Source organism: Elaeis guineensis, chromosome 16 (genome assembly GCF_000442705.2).
Source record: "Elaeis guineensis isolate ETL-2024a chromosome 16, EG11, whole genome shotgun sequence".
Lineage (NCBI taxonomy): Eukaryota > Viridiplantae > Streptophyta > Magnoliopsida > Arecales > Arecaceae > Elaeis > Elaeis guineensis.
This window is the reverse complement of record NC_026008.2, coordinates 33852143-33871027: the sequence shown is the minus strand read 5'-3', so window position 1 is coordinate 33871027 and position 18885 is coordinate 33852143. Positions and strand designations below refer to the sequence as shown.

Below are 18885 nucleotides of genomic sequence, written 5' to 3'. Positions count from 1 at the left end.
AATTTCTTACTTATCACCGTATTATTAAAAAAATAAATCATAAAACACTAAATTATAATAACCTCCCTCTAAATTTAGGATAATTATAGATTCCTATTTAATATTTTAAAAATATATATTTTACTATCAAAGTTTTATTTATATACATAATACATACATATATTTTTCTGTTAAATAAATCAATGGTCTTAATAACATCATTACTATTTAATTTATTTGAATCTTAAATTATTTTATATTTTATATTTTGATAATTTTTATTTTTTAAAATTTTAAATTTATATATTTGCTGGGAGGTGGGGGGTTAGGTAGATCATGTAATTATCCCAAATATCGAGTAGGTTCAGAATAATTTATTTTATTAAAAAATTATATCTTAGTGCAGCTGCTGCGTATATAATTAATCACAGCCGTTTGTTCGGGTAGCGATGTATCACGATGGGTGCTGTATAACTATCGCTCGAAGTGTTTCGCTGCGTCATGACCGCGTGGTGGAGTATAATTTCCTCGCATAATCCGATAAGAGAAAAAGATATGAACGAAACAATATACGACCCGCCAACCTAGTCAAACAATCACGAGGCGGTCATTCCCTCCCTCTTCTAACGGTCAGGATCTGACATCTTGAAATCCAACGGGTTAGACGCCATTTGCTCTGATCCTCGCACGAATCTTCCAACAAGCCCATCTAATTCTCAGTATTTAGCCAAAAAGGCTGAGCAACCTCAAATTCTCTCCTCCCCTCCACCAACCCCATAGCGATCGAAGGGGCGGGGAAACTTAGAGAGAACGAGCCATGGCCGCTTCCCCCTCCGTCACCGCCGCCCAGGCACTCGTCGGCCGCGCCATCTCCGGCCACCCTCCCCATCCCCTGCTCAACCGGACCGCCTCGCCTTCGGCCTCAGCTCCCTCGCCGGTCGCGCCCTCAAGTCCCCCCGCCTCCAGAACCTCCGGCCGCAGGCCGCCCCCGGCCCCGCCGCGCCGCCGTCACCAGGGCGGCGAGGGTGGAAACGCTGGAGGGGAAGGCGGCCACGGAGGCTCTGGTGGACAAGTCCGTCAACACGATCCGGTTCCTGGCCGTCGACGCCGTCGAGAAGGCCACTTCTGGCCACCCGGGCCTTCCTATGGGGTGCGCCCCCTTGGGACACATCCTCTACGACGAGATCATGCGCTACAACCCCAAGAATCCTTACTGGTTCAACCGCGATCGCTTCGTTCTCTCCGCCGGCCACGGGTGTATGCTCCATTACGCCCTGCTCCATCTCGCCGGATATGATAGTGTCAAGGTGAGCCGCCGGATCTCTTATTCTCCGAGGCTCGATTTTCGATCTCTTATTCTCCGAGGCTTGATTTCTAGATTAGATGGATAGAAGGGCAAAAAAGACGGCAACTTGTTTCTAATCCGAGGCTTGCCTAGATTTGATGAATATAATACCTGGAAAAATGGCAATTTGGTGTTAGCGTGAGGCTTATTTTAAGATTTGATGATTAGAACAACAAAGACAGCAACTTGATGATAGTCTGAGCCTTTTCTCTAGATTTGATGAGTAGAATAGCAAGAAAGATGGAAACTTGATGTTAATTTATTCTTGTTCTCCTGTTTCTAAGGATTCGGATCTGTCCTTCTATCCAAGAATTAGGATTGATATTGAATTTTTTTGCTTATGTTTTTTGATGCTGGATTGGTTACAGGAGGCGTATATCCCATGTTGTCGTCCAAAATTTGATTTTGGTTATCTAATTGATAGGTTTTGCTTTTACTGTATTGAAAAAGTTTCTCTTTTTATGCATATTTATTCGTGTTCTTCTTTGGGACAAAAAAGTTTGTAGAGTAGTGTGTTTTTGTTCTGACAGTAAAAGGAACAGAGCTAAGAGAGAAGCCAAAGCAATATGCTTTTGGTGACACCTTTATGTTTTTTTGTAATCTTGCCATGTGATATTTAATTGCTGATGCTCTGATCTGTTGAACACGGAGTGTGTGTATTCATTATTTCATTAAGTACCTTCATGTTGATTTAAGATTTTGTTCTATGACTTGGTTTCGGCAGCTCAACATGTCGATCTGAATTCATTGATATAGTGCTAGTTCCACTCTAATCTTTTACGATTTTTTGATGCTCCAATTTGATATCCTAGGAGAAATAATTGGAACATATAATTTTAACACAATGATCTGGTGTTTGCTTTAGCTGTAATCTTATACAAGGCTTTGGATTGTTCCAATCTGATCTTTCAGGAGGATGATTTGAAGGCTTTCCGGCAGTGGGAAAGCAAAACTCCTGGCCATCCAGAGAATTTTGAAACTCCTGGAATTGAAGTCACTACTGGTTTGCTTCCTGAACTGATCCTGAATTAAGAAGTTTTGTGCTGCAGATAAATACAATTGTGGCATGCCTCTTCTTCTTCCCATTTTATGTTAGTACAGTACGCTCATTTCCTTTCATGGTTGGTGGAATGGTGTAGGTCCTCTTGGTCAGGGTATTGCAAATGCTGTTGGATTGGCACTTGCTGAGAGGCACCTAGCTGCACGTTTCAATAAGCCTGACATGGAGATCATTGATCATTACACGTAACTCCTCATATTCATCTTTCTGTTGAATTCATATTGCTTATCTTTGTATGCAGACTTTATGCATATTGACTAATTTGATTTACTGATGGCCTTAGGTATGTTGTAGTTGGTGATGGCTGCCAAATGGAGGGCATTTCTAATGAAACTTGTTCGCTTGCCGGGCACTGGGGTTTAGGAAAGCTGATTGCTTTTTACGATGACAACCACATCTCCATTGATGGAGACACAGAGATTGCATTTACAGAAGATGTAAATGCCCGTTTCGAGGCTCTTGGCTGGCACACGATCTGGGTGAAGAATGGTAATACAGGCTATGATGAAATCCGTGCTGCAATTAAGGAAGCTAAGGCTGTAAAGACAAACCCACACTGATCAAGGTTTATTAAATTTGCACGGTTATTCAAAAACAAAATATGTGGCAATGGTTCACATTGAAGTTTTATAAAACAGTGTTTAATAATTTTTTTTTTTTTTTCAGGTTACCACCACCATTGGTTATGGGTCACCCAACAAGGCGAACACATATAGCGTGCATGGGAGTGCATTGGGTGCTAAGGAAGTTGATGCAACCAGGCAGAACCTTGGATGGCCTTATGAGCCTTTTTTTGTGCCTGAAGATGTGAAGAGGTTTGCAAACTTTGTTGATATGTTTTCATTTAGCAGATAAATCTGAATTTTTGAGAGTAATGGTTGTTTTGGATTTGTCCATCTCAGTCACTGGAGCCACCATGTCCAGAAGGTGCTGCTCTTGAAGCTGAATGGAATGCTAAGTTTGCAGAGTATGAGAAGAAATACAAAGAGGATGCTGCAGAGCTGAAGCGTATCATTTCTGGAGAACTGCCTACTGGATGGGAGAAGGCTCTTCCGGTGAATGCTTCTTTTACATCCACCGTTCATTCTTCAGTTAATATTAAAATGGAAGTAGCACTATATTGACATCTATCATTGGCAATTTTTTTCACTTATTTTTGCAGACATATACGCTTGAAAGTCCTGCAGATGCCACTAGAAATCTATCTCAGCAATGCCTGAATGCTCTTGCTAAAGTACTTCCTGGATTTCTAGGAGGCAGTGCTGATCTTGCCTCCTCCAACATGACATTGCTGAAGATGTTTGGTAACTTCCAAAAGGACACACCTGAGGAGCGGAATGTTCGTTTCGGTGTTAGGGAACATGGATGGGTGCCATATGCAATGGCATTGCCCTCCACAGCCTGGGCTTATCCCTACTGTGCTACCTTCTTTGTCTTCACAGACTACATGAGAGCCGCCATAAGGATCTCGGCCCTGTCTGAGGCAGGAGTCATCTATGTGATGACACATGATTCTATTGGTCTTGGAGAAGATGGACCCACCCATCAGCCTATCGAGCATCTGATTAGCTTCCGAGCCATGCCCAACATTTTGATGCTCCGTCCGGCTGATGGGACTGAGACTGCTGGGGCATACAAAGTTGCAGTTCTCAATAGGAAGAGGCCATCAATTCTTGCTCTCTCCCGTCAGAAGCTTCCTCAACTTGCAGGAACATCGGTCGAAGGAGTTGAGAAGGGAGGATACATTATTTCAGACAACTCATCTGGTAACAAACCAGATCTCATTGTTATGAGCACTGGCTCCGAATTGGAGATTGCTGCCAAGGCTGCAGATGAATTGAGGAAGGAGGGGAAAACAGTCAGAGTTGTGTCACTTGTCAGCTGGGAGTTGTTTGATGAGCAATCTGATGAGTACAAGGAGAGTGTCCTCCCTGCTGCTGTCACTGCTAGGATTAGTATTGAAGCAGGATCCACGCTTGGGTGGGAGAAGTTTGTCGGAACCAAGGGCAAGGCTATCGGAATTGACCGGTTCGGGGCAAGTGCTCCTGCTGGTCGGATATACAAGGAATTTGGTATAACAGCAGAGAAAGTCATTGAAGCAGCCAGATCTCTATAAGATTAGCTTGTCTGTGGTCCTCTCTCTCTCATGGCTACAAGAAGCTAGATTCCAGAGCCTCTCTTCTGGGAGTTAAAGGACACTGGTGGGGACGAAGCCAGCTTTGGCAGATTAAGTCTGGTCTTTGGCCTGCAATAAAGCCCCTCATATTTCCTCGAACTTTTTCTATGTTATAATTCATGAAGTGAGTCTTCTTCGTGGTCTGTTTGAATGAAACAGTAGCATCTGATGGTTGCATCAAACTGTTCCCTGTTATTCTATTACATTTTTGAATATTTGTTAGAAAAATCTTTGAGATTCATTCTGAACCTTTTACCTTTTGGACCTGCACTGTGATTATTTCATGCAGAATGGATCAGAGTTGATTTTGGTGTTTGCATGTCGGTATCTTCCTTCCCTTTGTGTTTGGTGTTTTACATAGCATCCTTGTTGAAAGAAAGCATTTAAAGCAAGATGCTGTATTTGTCCTCAAAATCAAGCTGGCTTTTCTCTCTTTACTCCCATTGTTGTTTTGTTTATCACTCTAAAGTTCTTGCCCAACGTGCTTATGTGTTGTTTCAACACTTAATGGGAACCCAAAGTCATCGTTGTGGACGAATGAGATGGGCTGGTTGTTCCAATGGATAAAGTTGAGACACAAGCAATATAAAGAGAGTAAGGTTTTAAATATCGTTGATAGAAATATTTTGATTTTTTTATAAAATTAAATATTTTGTTGTCCGAACAGCAGTTTTAATCATGTATACTGATAGATAATTTTTTATTTTTTTTCTTCTTTCATTATTTTTTTCTATCTTTTCTTTCCTTTTAGTCTATTTTTCTTTTTTTCATTTCTTTCTCTTTATTTTTTTATTTCTTTTTCTTTCTTCTCTTTTCATTCTTTATTTTTATTTATTTTTTTATTTTTTTCTTCTCTCTCTTCTTGAATAGGTTTGTCTCCATCCCAATTTTTTTTTTTTAATAAAAATAAGATGGGATGGTTGGGGTGCCATCGGATTTGTTGGGATTTAAAATAGATAATATCTCTCATGCTCATGTGTACTCCTTTATTTATTTGATCTCCTAGTATAATGTATGCCTCTTGATTTCATAGTTGGCATCTATATACCTTATTGTACTCTTTGCTTACACCTATATATTTCCAAAGTGCAACATAACTTTAAAATCCTCATGGTCAACGTCCACTCCCAAATTAGAAGTTTTACTAATGTGGATCATTTAGGCGCTTAAACGGCTAGGGGAACAGGAATTCATCAAAAATTAATTGTGGTCCAATATGATCAGTATTTTGTATAACAATCATACAAAGCCATAAATTAAGCGTATTATCGCTTATCTCTTAACCATGCATCGTTATAATTGCATGTGTGTATGTAACCTGCGTCAGTGCGTCACATGTGTCATGGACGGCTTAGTGCAAAAACGCACACGGTACATCGGTTGACCGAGAATACACCCGTGCCGTATGCCACCAAACTTCTCTTACGCACGAAGGACACCTAAGCTAGCGTTTTATTTTTATATATTTTTTTTTCAAGTCCTGCTACTGTTTTGATAAGTTCACTAAAAAATGCACACAAACCGGATATGCTTGACCATCAGAACCATACGCCCACCAAATCCCCAAAAGGCGTTAGGTGAGCGGGGCTATGGACCTCATGGTCTAAGGTTGGTGGGCTTTTTTTTTTTGTTTTTGCGGGTACAAAGGTTGGTAGGCTATTAACTGTGGGACGAGACGCTACCAACCAAAACCCACTCACGTGAACACGTGTTCCTCACGCTCTATCCCTCCAGCTAACTCATTTTGGACCCCACCAATTTCAACCACCCCGGCGCCAAGTACGGCGCACTGACACGACCCTCAGTCTGTGTATCTATTGTAGGTATAAAAAAGAAAAAAAATCTGGGCTGGAGACTTATCTTTTTTTTTTTTTTTTGATTATGAGATTTAGACAAATACACACATGACACTATTAGTATTTAGATGAATATATCTTAATTTACACTGTGCATTTCAACTAATCCATCCACGGAATAAGTAGAATTTGTTCAAAAGAGTATATGCACGTGCTATTAAAATAAAAAAAAAAATTTAGAAAAAAATATGATAAAAGACAAAGGCCCTGCCCACGTCTATCATGCTCTCATCTTAATTTTTATTTGGACAAAATTAAGATTCATCGACTCAAAATCAAATCTCATACTGACCAACCAATGATACAAGTTGGTATGCCTCTATACCAAATCATATCAGATCTGAATTAGTATGCAAATGAGGAATAAATTGAAGAGACAAAGAAAGAGAAAGAGAGAGAGGAGGAGAAGGAGATAAGAAAGAGAAGATTGATGGAGATGTCGGTAGTGGCTATTGGAGAGCTACCGAGATCTCTCGGACTATGCAGTCCTCACAAAAGAAAAATGATAGCAAAGAGATAGAGAGAGAGGAAAGAGAGAAGAAGAGTGAGAGAAAAATAACAGGAAGGCCATCAGATGTTCATTGTGGCTATCAAATGGCCCAAATCCGCCCTACAGTCGCTCCTATTTAGATTTGTCTTGAACTCACAACGATTACAATATGGATTTGGATTGTCCAGTGGCCCTCTAACCACCTTCCCACCATCTTTTCCTCACTTCTCTTCTCTCCTATCCTCTCTCTCATCTCGCATCTCACGAAGGATTTGCGGAGCTTTGAAGCCCTTGGTTGGCCACCACTAAATTTTTTTTCTCCTTTCCTCTCCTTCTCTCTCTTCCTTCTTTTTGGCCCATTTCACCAGCATTCCAAATCAAACGTCCGAATTGCACTAGTTAGTCATTGGTATGGTTCGCTTTACTTTGAATCTTCCGATTCAAAATAGTTCGGTAAATCATGAGCAAACTTAATCATTAATCAAATAATTATTATTTTTTTTTTCATATCCCTTATTTTACTGTTAATAAGATTCATATAATTAACAAAAAAATATAGGTGTTATTGTGCACTCTTATATACCTTACTACATAAGCAGATAAAATATATCTAAGTAAATAAAATCTCATCAAAGATGGAAAAATTATTTTCTATCTCTCTCCATCTCAGTTAAATAAATGGGAGAGAAAAAGCTTTCTTCAAAATTTTTAAAAAATTTTAAAAGTTCTAACATGCCACGAATCTCAAATTAACTTGACCTTTTTTCTCGTAATCCCACTATACGGACAAAATTCTAGAATGCTAACAGAATAATTTTTTATTTTTAATTAAGATTTCATTTAATCAAAATTTATTTTGAGTATAGCTATATTTTTATTATTAGATTAAAAACATAAATTAATATATAAAATAATTTTTTTTTTGAAATGTCGGTTAAAAACTCGATGCTTCTCGAGTTCCACCAATTACTTACCCGTAGACTTCGTTAATAGTACAGGTGATTTAACATTTTTCATAAAATGATGTTGTGGTTCCCCAAGGTAGTTCATTTTTAAAATATTTTTTTTAAAATTATGCTGAAATTTGAACATTTTTAATAAAATTTTTATGTTGGGGTTTGTCCGGATCTAGATCCAGGGGTTTAAATGTAAATGCCGGAGAAGCTCTTAAGAAAGCAACGTGGGTTGGTGGCGACGGGATGGGAAGAGCGGAGTGGGTCGGGGGTTGGTGAGAGAACGACGGCCATTTCGCTCGCCCCAAGATCTCCTCTGTAGACGTCGGCGACCACCAAGCGTAGATAGATGGCGCAAGCGACCATGGCAAACGTCTTGGAGATGAATCCCAGCCTCTCTTCTTCCCACCTCGCCGGAGGTCGGCGGCCGACGCTCCTCCCTGCTTCTCTCCGCCTGCGATCGGCATCCAAGCTTGCAGGGTCCGGCTCTCTGAGAATCGGGAGCAACAGAAAGTCTGTCACGTTTAAGGCTTCTCCTCTTAGGGTTTCGGCCTCCGTCGCGACGGCTACGGAGAAGCCCTCGACGGCCCCGGAGATCGTGCTGCAGCCGATCAAGGAGATCTCTGGGACCGTCAAGCTCCCCGGCTCCAAGTCGCTCTCCAATCGGATCCTCCTCCTCGCCGCCCTCTCCGAGGTAAGATGGTCGAATTAACTGTATTTCTCGTCTTGATTTGGAAGCTTACTGTGGAAAGGTGAAAACATTCTCTGTGACGAGAGAGATTGGTTCTAGTATTTGGGCGAATACTACGGCTACGTTGATGTTAGGGTTTCTGGGTTTCTCTTCCACTTTTCTTATTGTTTGGCTTTGCCATCTGTGTTGCCCGGTGAAGCATCACTTTTTTCAAAATTTCTTGAATGGTAATATATATATATATATATATATATATATATATATATATATATATATATATATATATATATATATATATATTAAGGTTATACATGAATCTATTGAGTCTTTTTCGTTTCTTTTTCCCCTATTATTATGTCATTTAAGGTCGTAGAGTTTGTGTTAGTTTTCTATTATGGTGATGAATCCATGCAAAAATATCATTAAAATTAGGGGGGGGAGAGAGAGAGGAGAGGATATGAGGACATAATGTGTGTTCCTAGACATGCTTTGGTCTGCATATGACTTACGTTATTTATAATTGTTCCTCCAGTGCTCTTAAACTGATTGTTCGAGGGAATCATAATTATCTGATTGTTAGCTGAATATATAAGTGGATATAATCCAAATTTGATCATACTACTTCTGTCTTTGAAGTTGCATTACTAATTTCTCTTTTGAATCTGTGATCAGGGAACTACTGTTGTGGACAATTTGTTGAATAGTGACGATGTTCGTTATATGCTTGCTGCTTTGAGAACCCTTGGCCTAACAGTGGAAGATGACAGTGCTATGAAAAGAGCAATAGTTGTAGGTTGTGGCGGCCAATTTCCAGTTGGTAAAACTTCCAAAGAGGAAGTTCAACTCTTTTTAGGAAATGCAGGAACTGCAATGCGCCCATTGACTGCTGCTGTCACTGCCGCTGGTGGAGATGCAAGGTACCATGCTCACTTTTGGGAATAAATTCGGTTGATTTATGTCACCTGCTGGTACACTGTAGCTCAAAATATTTGTGATTTGCATTCCAGTTACGTACTTGATGGGGTGCCGCGGATGAGGGAAAGGCCTATAGGAGACCTGGTTACTGGTTTAAAGCAGCTAGGTGCAGATGTTGATTGTTTCTTGGGCACTAACTGCCCTCCTGTCCGTGTTAATGCAATGGGAGGTCTTCCAGGGGGAAAGGTCAGTTCATAAAACTTGTACTTACTATTATCTTGTTGCAGGGTCAGAATTTTCACAGTTATTAGCATCCTCTATTTGTTAATTTCTTCCTCTATCACATACAACCTGAGCTTTTTGCACTCTAAAAGGTGATTGTTGTTTATTGATAATGATGTGATGCATATATCTGAAACAAAGTGCACATGTTTTGGCTAGAAGGAAACAACAAAAAAGAGAACTTTGTTTCTTGTTTTCTATAGATAGTATATTTTATATTTTTCATTTTTGTTTGGACATATGTGATAATAATACTCTCTCTATAGCACCATAATAGTGGTTGGAGAACTCCCGGATTTAAATTCTTCATACTGATCTAAGATAACTTGAGATGTTTATTGGCCTCTGTAGAGCTCATCGTTCCACTAGAATACTCTGGGCATGTTTATTGTCATTGGGTTCCTATGTAGATATGATAAACATAGTGCTGCAGTCTGGGAAAGTGATTATATGTCTCTTCATCTACATCTTGAGAACTTATTTATTATAATGTTACTTCACTCTTGTATAGGCATAATTTAGCCTTTGCCAGTCATGTAGGTTTTAACCCTTTTATTATCCGCATGCTGTTTTCTAAATATTGTTACATTTTTCTTATGATGTCTAGTTTATATTAGATGACGAAAGTGCTTCTAGCAATGCCTCATATTCATATACTATTGGCAAGATTGAAATTCCTAGCAAATATTTAAGTTGATATGTAACCTATGAAGCAGTACTTGAGTTTTAAATGTCAATAAACAGTATGAATGGTCACTTAGATCCAAATTTGCTGCTCTACAATAGTGTTGAACTCTCATGTGCAACTCAAAGAATTCATGCCTGTCAACTACATGTGCAACTACATGTGAGACATTGTAGATAGGTCTTTTGTCTTTAAACACAGATTTTAAATATCTTGGGTGTCAAGGCAGCCTTATGGAGGGGCTGCCCGTCCATTGATTGATCCTCATAATCCATCTTTTTCCTAAGATTGAATGAGAGAGAGTGGGAGAGAGAGAGAGAGGGGCGGTGGTGGGGTGCCTCTCTAAGAGAAGCCTTAAGGAGCTCTGATGGTTTGCAGCCAACAAACACAAACATATGGAGAACATATGGAGAGAGAGGGAAAAAGAGAGATAAGAGGAGATAGAGGAGCAAAAAGAGAGGAGAGGAGAGAGAGAGAGAGAGAAAAAAATGCTCTTTTCAGGTGCTTTAATCTAGGCTCTAGATTTCATCCTCAACATTTGACTTGTTTTGGATTTGGTATGTTGTCATGTATCCTCTTAACCATATCAAATTTTCTCTATATATATTTTTTTCTTGGCATCCTCCCTAGAGATTATAGGTGGGTGTTTTTGTGTATGAGCTGAGTGGTGTTACTCGGGCTAGGGTTTGATCAGCCTCAGATGTGAAGTGGTGTAATCCCTTTATTTTCTTGCTTATTGCATTGATTCTGACTACTTTATTTATTTATTTATTTTGTTAGAAGGTTTTCCACATTAATCTTTTGTGCCTGGTTTTATCAGTTTTTTATTGCCTCTTGTGGTTTTGCAATCCCATCCATAATCAAAGCAAAAAGGATGGCTTTGCTTCCTAACAAAAGATTGGTTAATACTTGAATTATCTTGATTACTAATTGACCAACCATGGTAAGACTGCCTAGGCGCTTGGGCAACCCCAGCACCTAGGTGCCTGGACCCTGGTGCGTTCCTAATTGCTGGGCAGGGTGCTGCAGAGGCACCTAAGTTGGTGCCTAGCCATTGCTTGACTTTGTTTTGGCCACTATTTTATGGGAAGGATGCCTATTTATAATATTATTTATCACTTTAAGTCTATACTTCTTGCTTCAAATGTAATATAAAATTTATTTATTAACTAGTAATTTGGGGTATATTTGATGAGCCTTGGAGTGTATTTATACTATAAAGACTAGTTCATTTGTATGTATTTTGTCATCTAGACGATCTTTGCAAAGTGCGAAAATGTTTTTTTTTAAATCTATTTGACTATGTTATGTTCTTTAGTACTATTTTTGATGTTTATAAAGTGTTCTCAAAGATATTGTTTTATTTTAAATTTTATTTTGAATAGCATAAGTGGTTAACTATCTACCATTTATGAATAAGATTTTTTTTTCCATTTCTATGAACCAAATATAATATATGTCTGTGATAATTTGATCATGCCGTGATACTAATTTTATTTTTTCAGAGATTTTTAAACTCTAGGCACCTGCTGTGCCACCTAGGTGTTCAGCCTAGGCGTTTCAAGGGCCCACTACCTAGGACCATTAGGCATTTTGACAACCTTGAGGTGAAGGTAGATTATATTGTTTTGGTGCTTGGTGTATGTAGATTATGTATGTATGTATGTGTTGAAATTTTAGATGCCCTTGCTACAGCCAAGGAGTCTTTAGCATCATTAGTACCATGTAATAGCATGTGAGAATTTACAGCTTTGAAGCGATGTCTCTTCAATTCTTCTCAATTTCTTGCATCAACCATGCTAAAATTTTCTCCAGGTGTCTTCTTAGCTCTCACCAGTGTAGTTCCACTTCTTGCACATATATAGTAGTATGCCCACTTCAACAACCAGCATAGTATCTTATCCCTTTCAAGTCTTATGCCACATAAAGCATCAAGTAGTAACCATTGGTAGACCTTCCATTATTAGATGGTGTACTTGGTTTGTTATTTCCATTTATTAATTTTGGCAGTTGAATGGTTTATAAAGAGTTACATTATGAAAATTTAAAGTTTTGAACAAAATTTTAGAGTTCTTGAAGATGTTGTCGGTAGCCTATCATCTTTTATTCTCTGAAGATTTTGATTTCTCTTTTGTGCTGGAACATTTGAGATTAGAGCCGAAGCTCAGCCAGGTCAATGCAAAGTTTTTTCCTTAAGTTTGAGTTTGATTTCTTGACAAGTGTAATTATCATTTTTGGTGTTACAATCTATGGTTTGAATTGCTGGATTTTTTTTTTCTTTTTTTTTTTTTTTTTTCACTTTGTCAGTTCATGGAAGTTTGTTTTGCATCTTTACATGTAAGCATTCTGGGTGCTGATGAAGGAATTTTTCAACTTCAATTTTACATTAAACTTAGCTTTCTGAAATGTTGTTGTTTTAGATTTTTGAATGGGAATGTTTCTCTTCTACAATTATGTTTTAAGAATATTTCTTGTGGAAGAACACATGAACTTTCCACTGCCCTTGTTTCTCTGAAATGAAAAAGGAGAGAGTTTCCTTTTGCAAATTGAACTTGAATCATTATTTTATCTTTTGTTGGATCTCAACTTTCTTTAGTAGCTTGCTCTTTTCTTCCCTTTCTGGATAGTCAACCCATTTTCTAACCTTTTGTAAGATTGTACCTGATTTTCTGGAGAAGTAATTATGAAAGCTCCACCATTATCCTCATATTTTCTTTTGAGACTTATATACGCTGCAAAAATCAAGTGGAAAGTTGAAATTCCACGTCAAAAGATTATGATAACCTGCAGCACCTTTAACCTACATACCTTTTTGAAACTTAAACTCTATGATGGAGAATATTTACTTCAAGTTGAATTACTTCCAAACATGCAAAGGAAACATATCATGTTGCATAATCAACTTTGTTCAATCAATTGCTTGGAGCGTAGAACATTGATATTCATGAATAGGAGATGTGGCATATAAATAGTATCAACTTATGTCTGTCTTTCCTTTCAAACCTTTACCATCAACCATATCCCCAATTACAAGAACAATGAGCTAGGTTCTCTTGTGGTTTTCCTCCTTTCTTGCTGATTTTCTTGTTTTTCCCTGTGCTTTTTCAAGTTATAAAAACAGTAATCCTATGCAGTCTCCATCCAGTCAGCTAGAAGTTGAAAACTTGGGTTGAAAATCCCTATTTTTGTTCTTATTGGTTCATGGGTGGGTCTGATCTTAGCTTAGCTATATAGGTAAACTTTAGTGCTGCATATATTTGTAATGCAAAAAATAATGGTCTTGTTTATTCTGATTTCTGACTTTTGAGTTTGTCCTCTATCTAATATGCTTAGGACCTTTTCATCATGTAAGATAAACTCTTGCCATCTGAGATTACCAGTTTCAATGTTCGTCTGCAAATAATACACTCCATTAGGTGCTCCATCAAATATGGCATATATTTTTCAGATATTTGCAATTATTTTTTTTTAATTTAAGGTGACAAGCAAGCACATCAGAAAGAGATTTATAACCTTGAATGGCAATCCTTAGTAATCTGTTGGTTCTTGTTTTTTGCTTTCCTTTTTCCTTCTTTTTCTATTATGTAAAGCAGTATATGTCATCAAGAGCTTTGAGATCTCTTCCCAACGTCCATCTACTCATCTTGGTCTCCATGGGTCTTTCCCTCTTGTGTGGCCCTCGACTCTGCTTCAAGAGGCTGCCTTAGCCTTTTGGGAGATGACCAAACATCTAAAATTGAATTAATTTCACTTCTCTTTCAGGGGGTGTTGCTAGTCATTCACAATGTTCTGAACCCTGTGAACTGGATCAACCCCCCAGGTGGTCTGGTCATGGCTACTTGGTCCAAGTGCAGGTTAACCATGGTTCAACTATCCCAAAAAATTTACATATATATCTTTCCCACCCCAAAAAGAGGACAAGTATCTTTTCACAATCATCTGACTCTTCCATCGCTTCTCCCAACCACCTACTACTCCCTTCCCCTTCCCCATTTTCCAGTGCTTTAGGTCAGGTGGTACAGGTTCGATCTGGCATGGGCAGGGAAGGAGGAGAAGAAATAGAGGAGAGAAAAGATCATACCCGTGCCATCCCAGCCATGGCACTGTCAATTCCACTAGATCTGGCCATCGTGCCTCCACTCTTGCTAGATCTGGCTTAAACACCATTGCTCCTATAGCATCTAGCTCCAATGCCATCCCTCCTGCCAGATTTGGTTCCAATGCCATCCCTCCTGCCAGATCTGGTTCCAATGCCACCCTTCCCACTGGATTGGGCTAGGTTTCAGTAGTTGCACCACTGTGGTGCTTGGAAAGAGATCGACACCATATGGTTCTTTGCCAGGGAGATGATCTGATTGAGGTTCTTTCTCTCAGCTTTTTCCTTTTATCTCCATATTCCCATCATTGGACTGAGACTATTTGATCTGGTTTGGCTCAGGCTGTTCAAGTTGTTGAACTGTCCATTGGGTCAAGCAGTTTTTAAAAATTTTGGGTTTTTGCCCGACCCAACTTGTAACCGGGGCCAGATCAACCTGATTGACCCATCCCTGTTTTAAAACATTGGTCATGCACTTATCGTGATCCTGCTTGATACTAACAAGCTTTCTAAGCCCAAATGGTCTACCGCTTGCTCCATTGGTGGTAATTAATGCAATCAAGGTGTTTTGTTCCAAATACTTCTATCTTCTATGCCTAATAGTGGCTGCTATCAGCTGTAACATATCGTGAAAGCTCTTGCTCATTGAGTTGTTAATTTTAGCTAAATGGTTCAAGCTCCCTTACACATTTATAATGCTTTCCAAGATTTAACTGAATCAATAACTAGTAGTGAAATATTTCTACAATGGCTGTTTCTTTCTTTAGCTGCCCCAGCAATACATTTGTGTGCTTTGCTTCAAATACCAGAAACTAGTATAATCCATGTCCACAGTTCTTTCCACGAATGTTCAGAACTGACCATTATTTTTGTTGTTATTATTATTGTTAGTGTTGGTGTTACTCTTACTGTTATCTTCAAAAAATACTTTTGTTGTTACTGTTATTGCTATCATTAGCATTGTTGTTACTGCTACTATTACTGCTACTGTTTTTGCTTATTGTTATTGTTATTAAAGTTTCATGGAAGCGTGCCATTAACCTCACTATTTGAAACATCACTTCTGTTGTACAAGCTTATACTTAAGTCTACATTCAACTAAATGGGGACTGCCTTAGTTTATTTTTTATCAAGTTCACTTTTATATTTCTGTGTGTGAAAAAGATAGCATTATCCCTTTTAGACGTGCTATCTCTCCTTTGTTCATTGTTAGAATTATAGATTAATTAGTATGCTGTAAATCACTTTTCAACCTTTATCAAGCTGTCAATTATGGTTGATGTGCATTCCTTGATCACTGCAGGTGAAACTCTCTGGATCTATCAGCAGCCAGTACTTGACTGCTTTGCTTATGGCAGCTCCCTTAGCCCTTGGAGATGTGGAGATTGAAATCATTGACAAATTAATTTCTATTCCATATGTTGAAATGACTTTGAAACTGATGGAACGTTTTGGTGTCACTGTGGAGCATTCTGATAGTTGGGACAGATTCTTGATCAAGGGTGGTCAAAAGTACAAGTACGAGTTAAGAAATTGGAAGATTAACAATGTTGATGTTTACTTGATAAATTATTTACATTTTGAATCACTTTGGTGTGTTGTGACTTGTGACAGATCTTCTGGAAATGCTTATGTAGAAGGTGATGCATCAAGTGCTAGTTATTTCTTAGCAGGTGCTGCAGTTACTGGGGGCACTGTCACAGTGGAAGGTTGTGGTACAAGCAGTTTACAGGTATTAATAGTTACCTCTGTTGATACTGAAGCATTTCGCCAGCTAGTTGTTTTATTCTTTTGACATGGGTGCTCTTGCTGCGTCTCTGGTTTACCTTTTAGGGTGATGTGAAATTTGCTGAAGTTCTTGAGAAAATGGGAGCCAAGGTTACCTGGACTGAGAATAGTGTCATTGTTACTGGTCCACCGCGAGATCCTTCCAAGAGAAAAAACTTGCATGCCGTTGATGTAAACATGAATAAAATGCCTGATGTTGCCATGACCCTTGCTGTTGTGGCGCTATTTGCCGATGGTCCAACAGCTATTAGAGATGGTAGGTTTAGCAGGCTCTCATGTTTTTTCCTTGTTTATATAAATTATTATCTGAAATCTGTTGGAGTTGTTCTGGAAAGTAGTGCATTTTATAGTTTCCCTGTCTTATTTTTGTGAATTCAAAAGAAAGTCTTATCTTCTATTTTCTTTTATTTTTAGTGGCCTCTTGGAGGGTCAAGGAGACCGAAAGGATGATTGCCATTTGTACAGAGCTTAGAAAGGTCAGTATATTCTCTCTCCCATATAATCTCTCTGTTTCTCTCTCTCACATTTCTTTTGCTTCTATTTGCTAATCTAGCTGGGAGCAACAGTGGAAGAAGGGCCTGATTATTGTGTGATCACCCCACCGGAGAAGTTGAATGTGACATCAATTGACACATACGATGATCACAGGATGGCAATGGCATTTTCTATTGCTGCCTGTGCTGATGTCCCCGTCACCATTAAAGACCCCGGCTGCACACGTAAGACTTTCCCTGACTATTTTGATGTCCTGCAAAGGTTTACGAGGCACTGACCAACTGAATCTGCTAAGAAGATTTAGTGTGGTCGGTAACCATAGGCTAAAGCCATGTAAACTTCATGGATAGTATGTGAGCATTATTGTTTTGTTGTACAATAACATGGCCAATGTTGCAAGGCTGTTATGTTAAATATTTTTGGGCCTCTTTGGATATTCCTGTAGGAATTGGACCTCTTAGCTTGCATATTCTAAGAGCCTGCAGAAATTCTAGTCTGTGGTCCATAGGAAAAAAAAAAAAAAAAAAGGGTCCTATAAAAGTAGGTCTTATTTTTCTTTCCTACATGATTTGGGCTGGAGGGGATATGAGCCATGCTCAAAACGGCTGCTCAATCTACAAATTCAACAGGAAATTTAGTCTAATTCAGCTAGATTATCCAAAAAGATCCTTATTTTAGTTCTTTCATCGGTGGTCTCTGTCCTCCCTCTAGTTCACACTTTTTATACATTAAAATACAAGGCATGCTTTCCCAAAAGAAAGGGTGCAGCTTATTAATTGTTGAATTTGGTTTCTTGATCTCTTCGAGTTTTTTGTTGTACTGAAGTCGACATGGTTATCAACTTTGCAGTTGCTCTGGCGAGCATTCCGGGTGTTTCACGTTTGTTATGGTAAACTAGTAGCGTCCGTACTTGTGTCAGTGTCCAGGAGCTCCAAATTGCTTCAAATCGTGTGGTGCTATATAATTCAACACATCTGTATCCATCTATGAGATGCCTGCAGTTCTCGTAGAAGAATTATGCCTGCATTTTCTTATAGAGATTTTGAGTTTCGCGTTCTATCTTATGTACCGGTTCTACGAAGATCACAAATTATCCTAGAGTCAACATGGCATGCAAGCTATGGAATTTTAGATCCAGACTCCACAGTATCAAGCAAAGAATATAGTCAGTCATTTTAGGGAGTTCTAGTTTTAAATGTCAGTGTCGCATTCTATGAACCGATAATGTCCGCTATAGTAATTTTCTATTGGTAAATTAATTATCCTTAAATGTATTACTTTAGTTAAGATCTTTATTGGCTCTTTTAGTTGAGAATTTTAAAAGATTAATTGGTGGATGACGATGAGATGAACTGAGATCTTGGATTATCTTGCCGAGACTGGAGGGTGGAAAAACTGGAAGTATATAAAATTTGGGACGGTATGGGATTTTAAGATCTCGGTTGATATATCAGAACCAAGATATCAAAAAATTCAACTGATATAGTAATTTCGCTGCTCAAGACTAAGATTCTGTTTAAGGAAATAAACGTTGCTTTCAAACTATGGGTCCATATGTTGATATGGAATCCACGGATGTCTTGGGTTCCAGTTTTCCAAGATAATAAGTTTTTTTTTTTTCTTTGTATATTATATTGGCAAGAGAAGATACTGATACAAATTGAGATCTTAGCCAATATATATGAGATCGTAGCCTCATTTATCTTTGATAAACTTAGCCTCATCTATCTCACTCACCAATTCGCCTCTAGATTGCGCTCATTCCTTTGATACTAGAAAATAAAGTAAAAGGAACTTATATTAGAAAATACAGGTTGTCATAATAGTAACTTCATATCTAATTTGCCAGTAATTTATATTAAAAAAATAGATTGTCATAGAAGGTTTTAGTGGGTCTTCAATTAAATGTTGACAAGTTATTGAAGATACCAAGGATATTGGTGTTAATGAATGTCCCAATGGCATTCATTACTGGACTCATTCATTAATGGAACCCTACTTGGTAAAATATCTCAAGTAAAATGTTTACATAATCTTCTAGTCCGAGAAACGAAATATATGCAGTTAACTGCAA

At 38.5% G+C, this 18885-nt stretch overlaps 2 protein-coding genes across 2 annotated transcripts; both read left to right on the top strand.

The window, feature by feature from the left end:
- The first annotated feature begins 722 nt into the window (after nucleotides 1-722).
- Nucleotides 723-4801, top strand: LOC105059450 (transketolase, chloroplastic). Its single transcript, XM_010942744.4, is given in 12 exon segments — nucleotides 723-961; nucleotides 963-1286; nucleotides 2237-2327; nucleotides 2464-2569; nucleotides 2668-2924; nucleotides 2927-2949; nucleotides 3051-3199; nucleotides 3287-3300; nucleotides 3303-3439; nucleotides 3547-3748; nucleotides 3751-3793; nucleotides 3795-4801. Coding segments are annotated over 12 exon segments (2217 nt in total). The 5' UTR covers nucleotides 723-796; the 3' UTR covers nucleotides 4501-4801.
- A 3288-nt stretch (nucleotides 4802-8089) lies between these two features.
- On the top strand, nucleotides 8090-17227 carry LOC105059449 (3-phosphoshikimate 1-carboxyvinyltransferase 2). Its single transcript, XM_010942743.4, has 8 exons — nucleotides 8090-8553; nucleotides 9223-9467; nucleotides 9558-9711; nucleotides 15832-16046; nucleotides 16143-16260; nucleotides 16362-16572; nucleotides 16731-16792; nucleotides 16870-17227. The coding sequence occupies exons 1-8, from the start codon at nucleotides 8209-8211 to the stop codon at nucleotides 17086-17088; spliced, it is 1569 nt and encodes a 522-aa protein (XP_010941045.1). The 5' UTR covers nucleotides 8090-8208; the 3' UTR covers nucleotides 17089-17227.
- The last annotated feature ends 1658 nt before the right edge of the window (nucleotides 17228-18885 follow it).

Bases quoted from the DNA above. Each gene is read 5' to 3' on its own strand.
- LOC105059449 (XM_010942743.4), top strand. From the start codon at position 8,209: ATGGCGCAAGCGACCATGGCAAACGTCTTGGAGATGAATCCCAGCCTC. The intron at 16,261-16,361 runs GTATTAATAGTT...TTTACCTTTTAG, and splicing joins GTGGTACAAGCAGTTTACAG to GGTGATGTGAAATTTGCTGA. The intron at 16,573-16,730 runs GTAGGTTTAGCA...TTTTATTTTTAG, and splicing joins TCCAACAGCTATTAGAGATG to TGGCCTCTTGGAGGGTCAAG.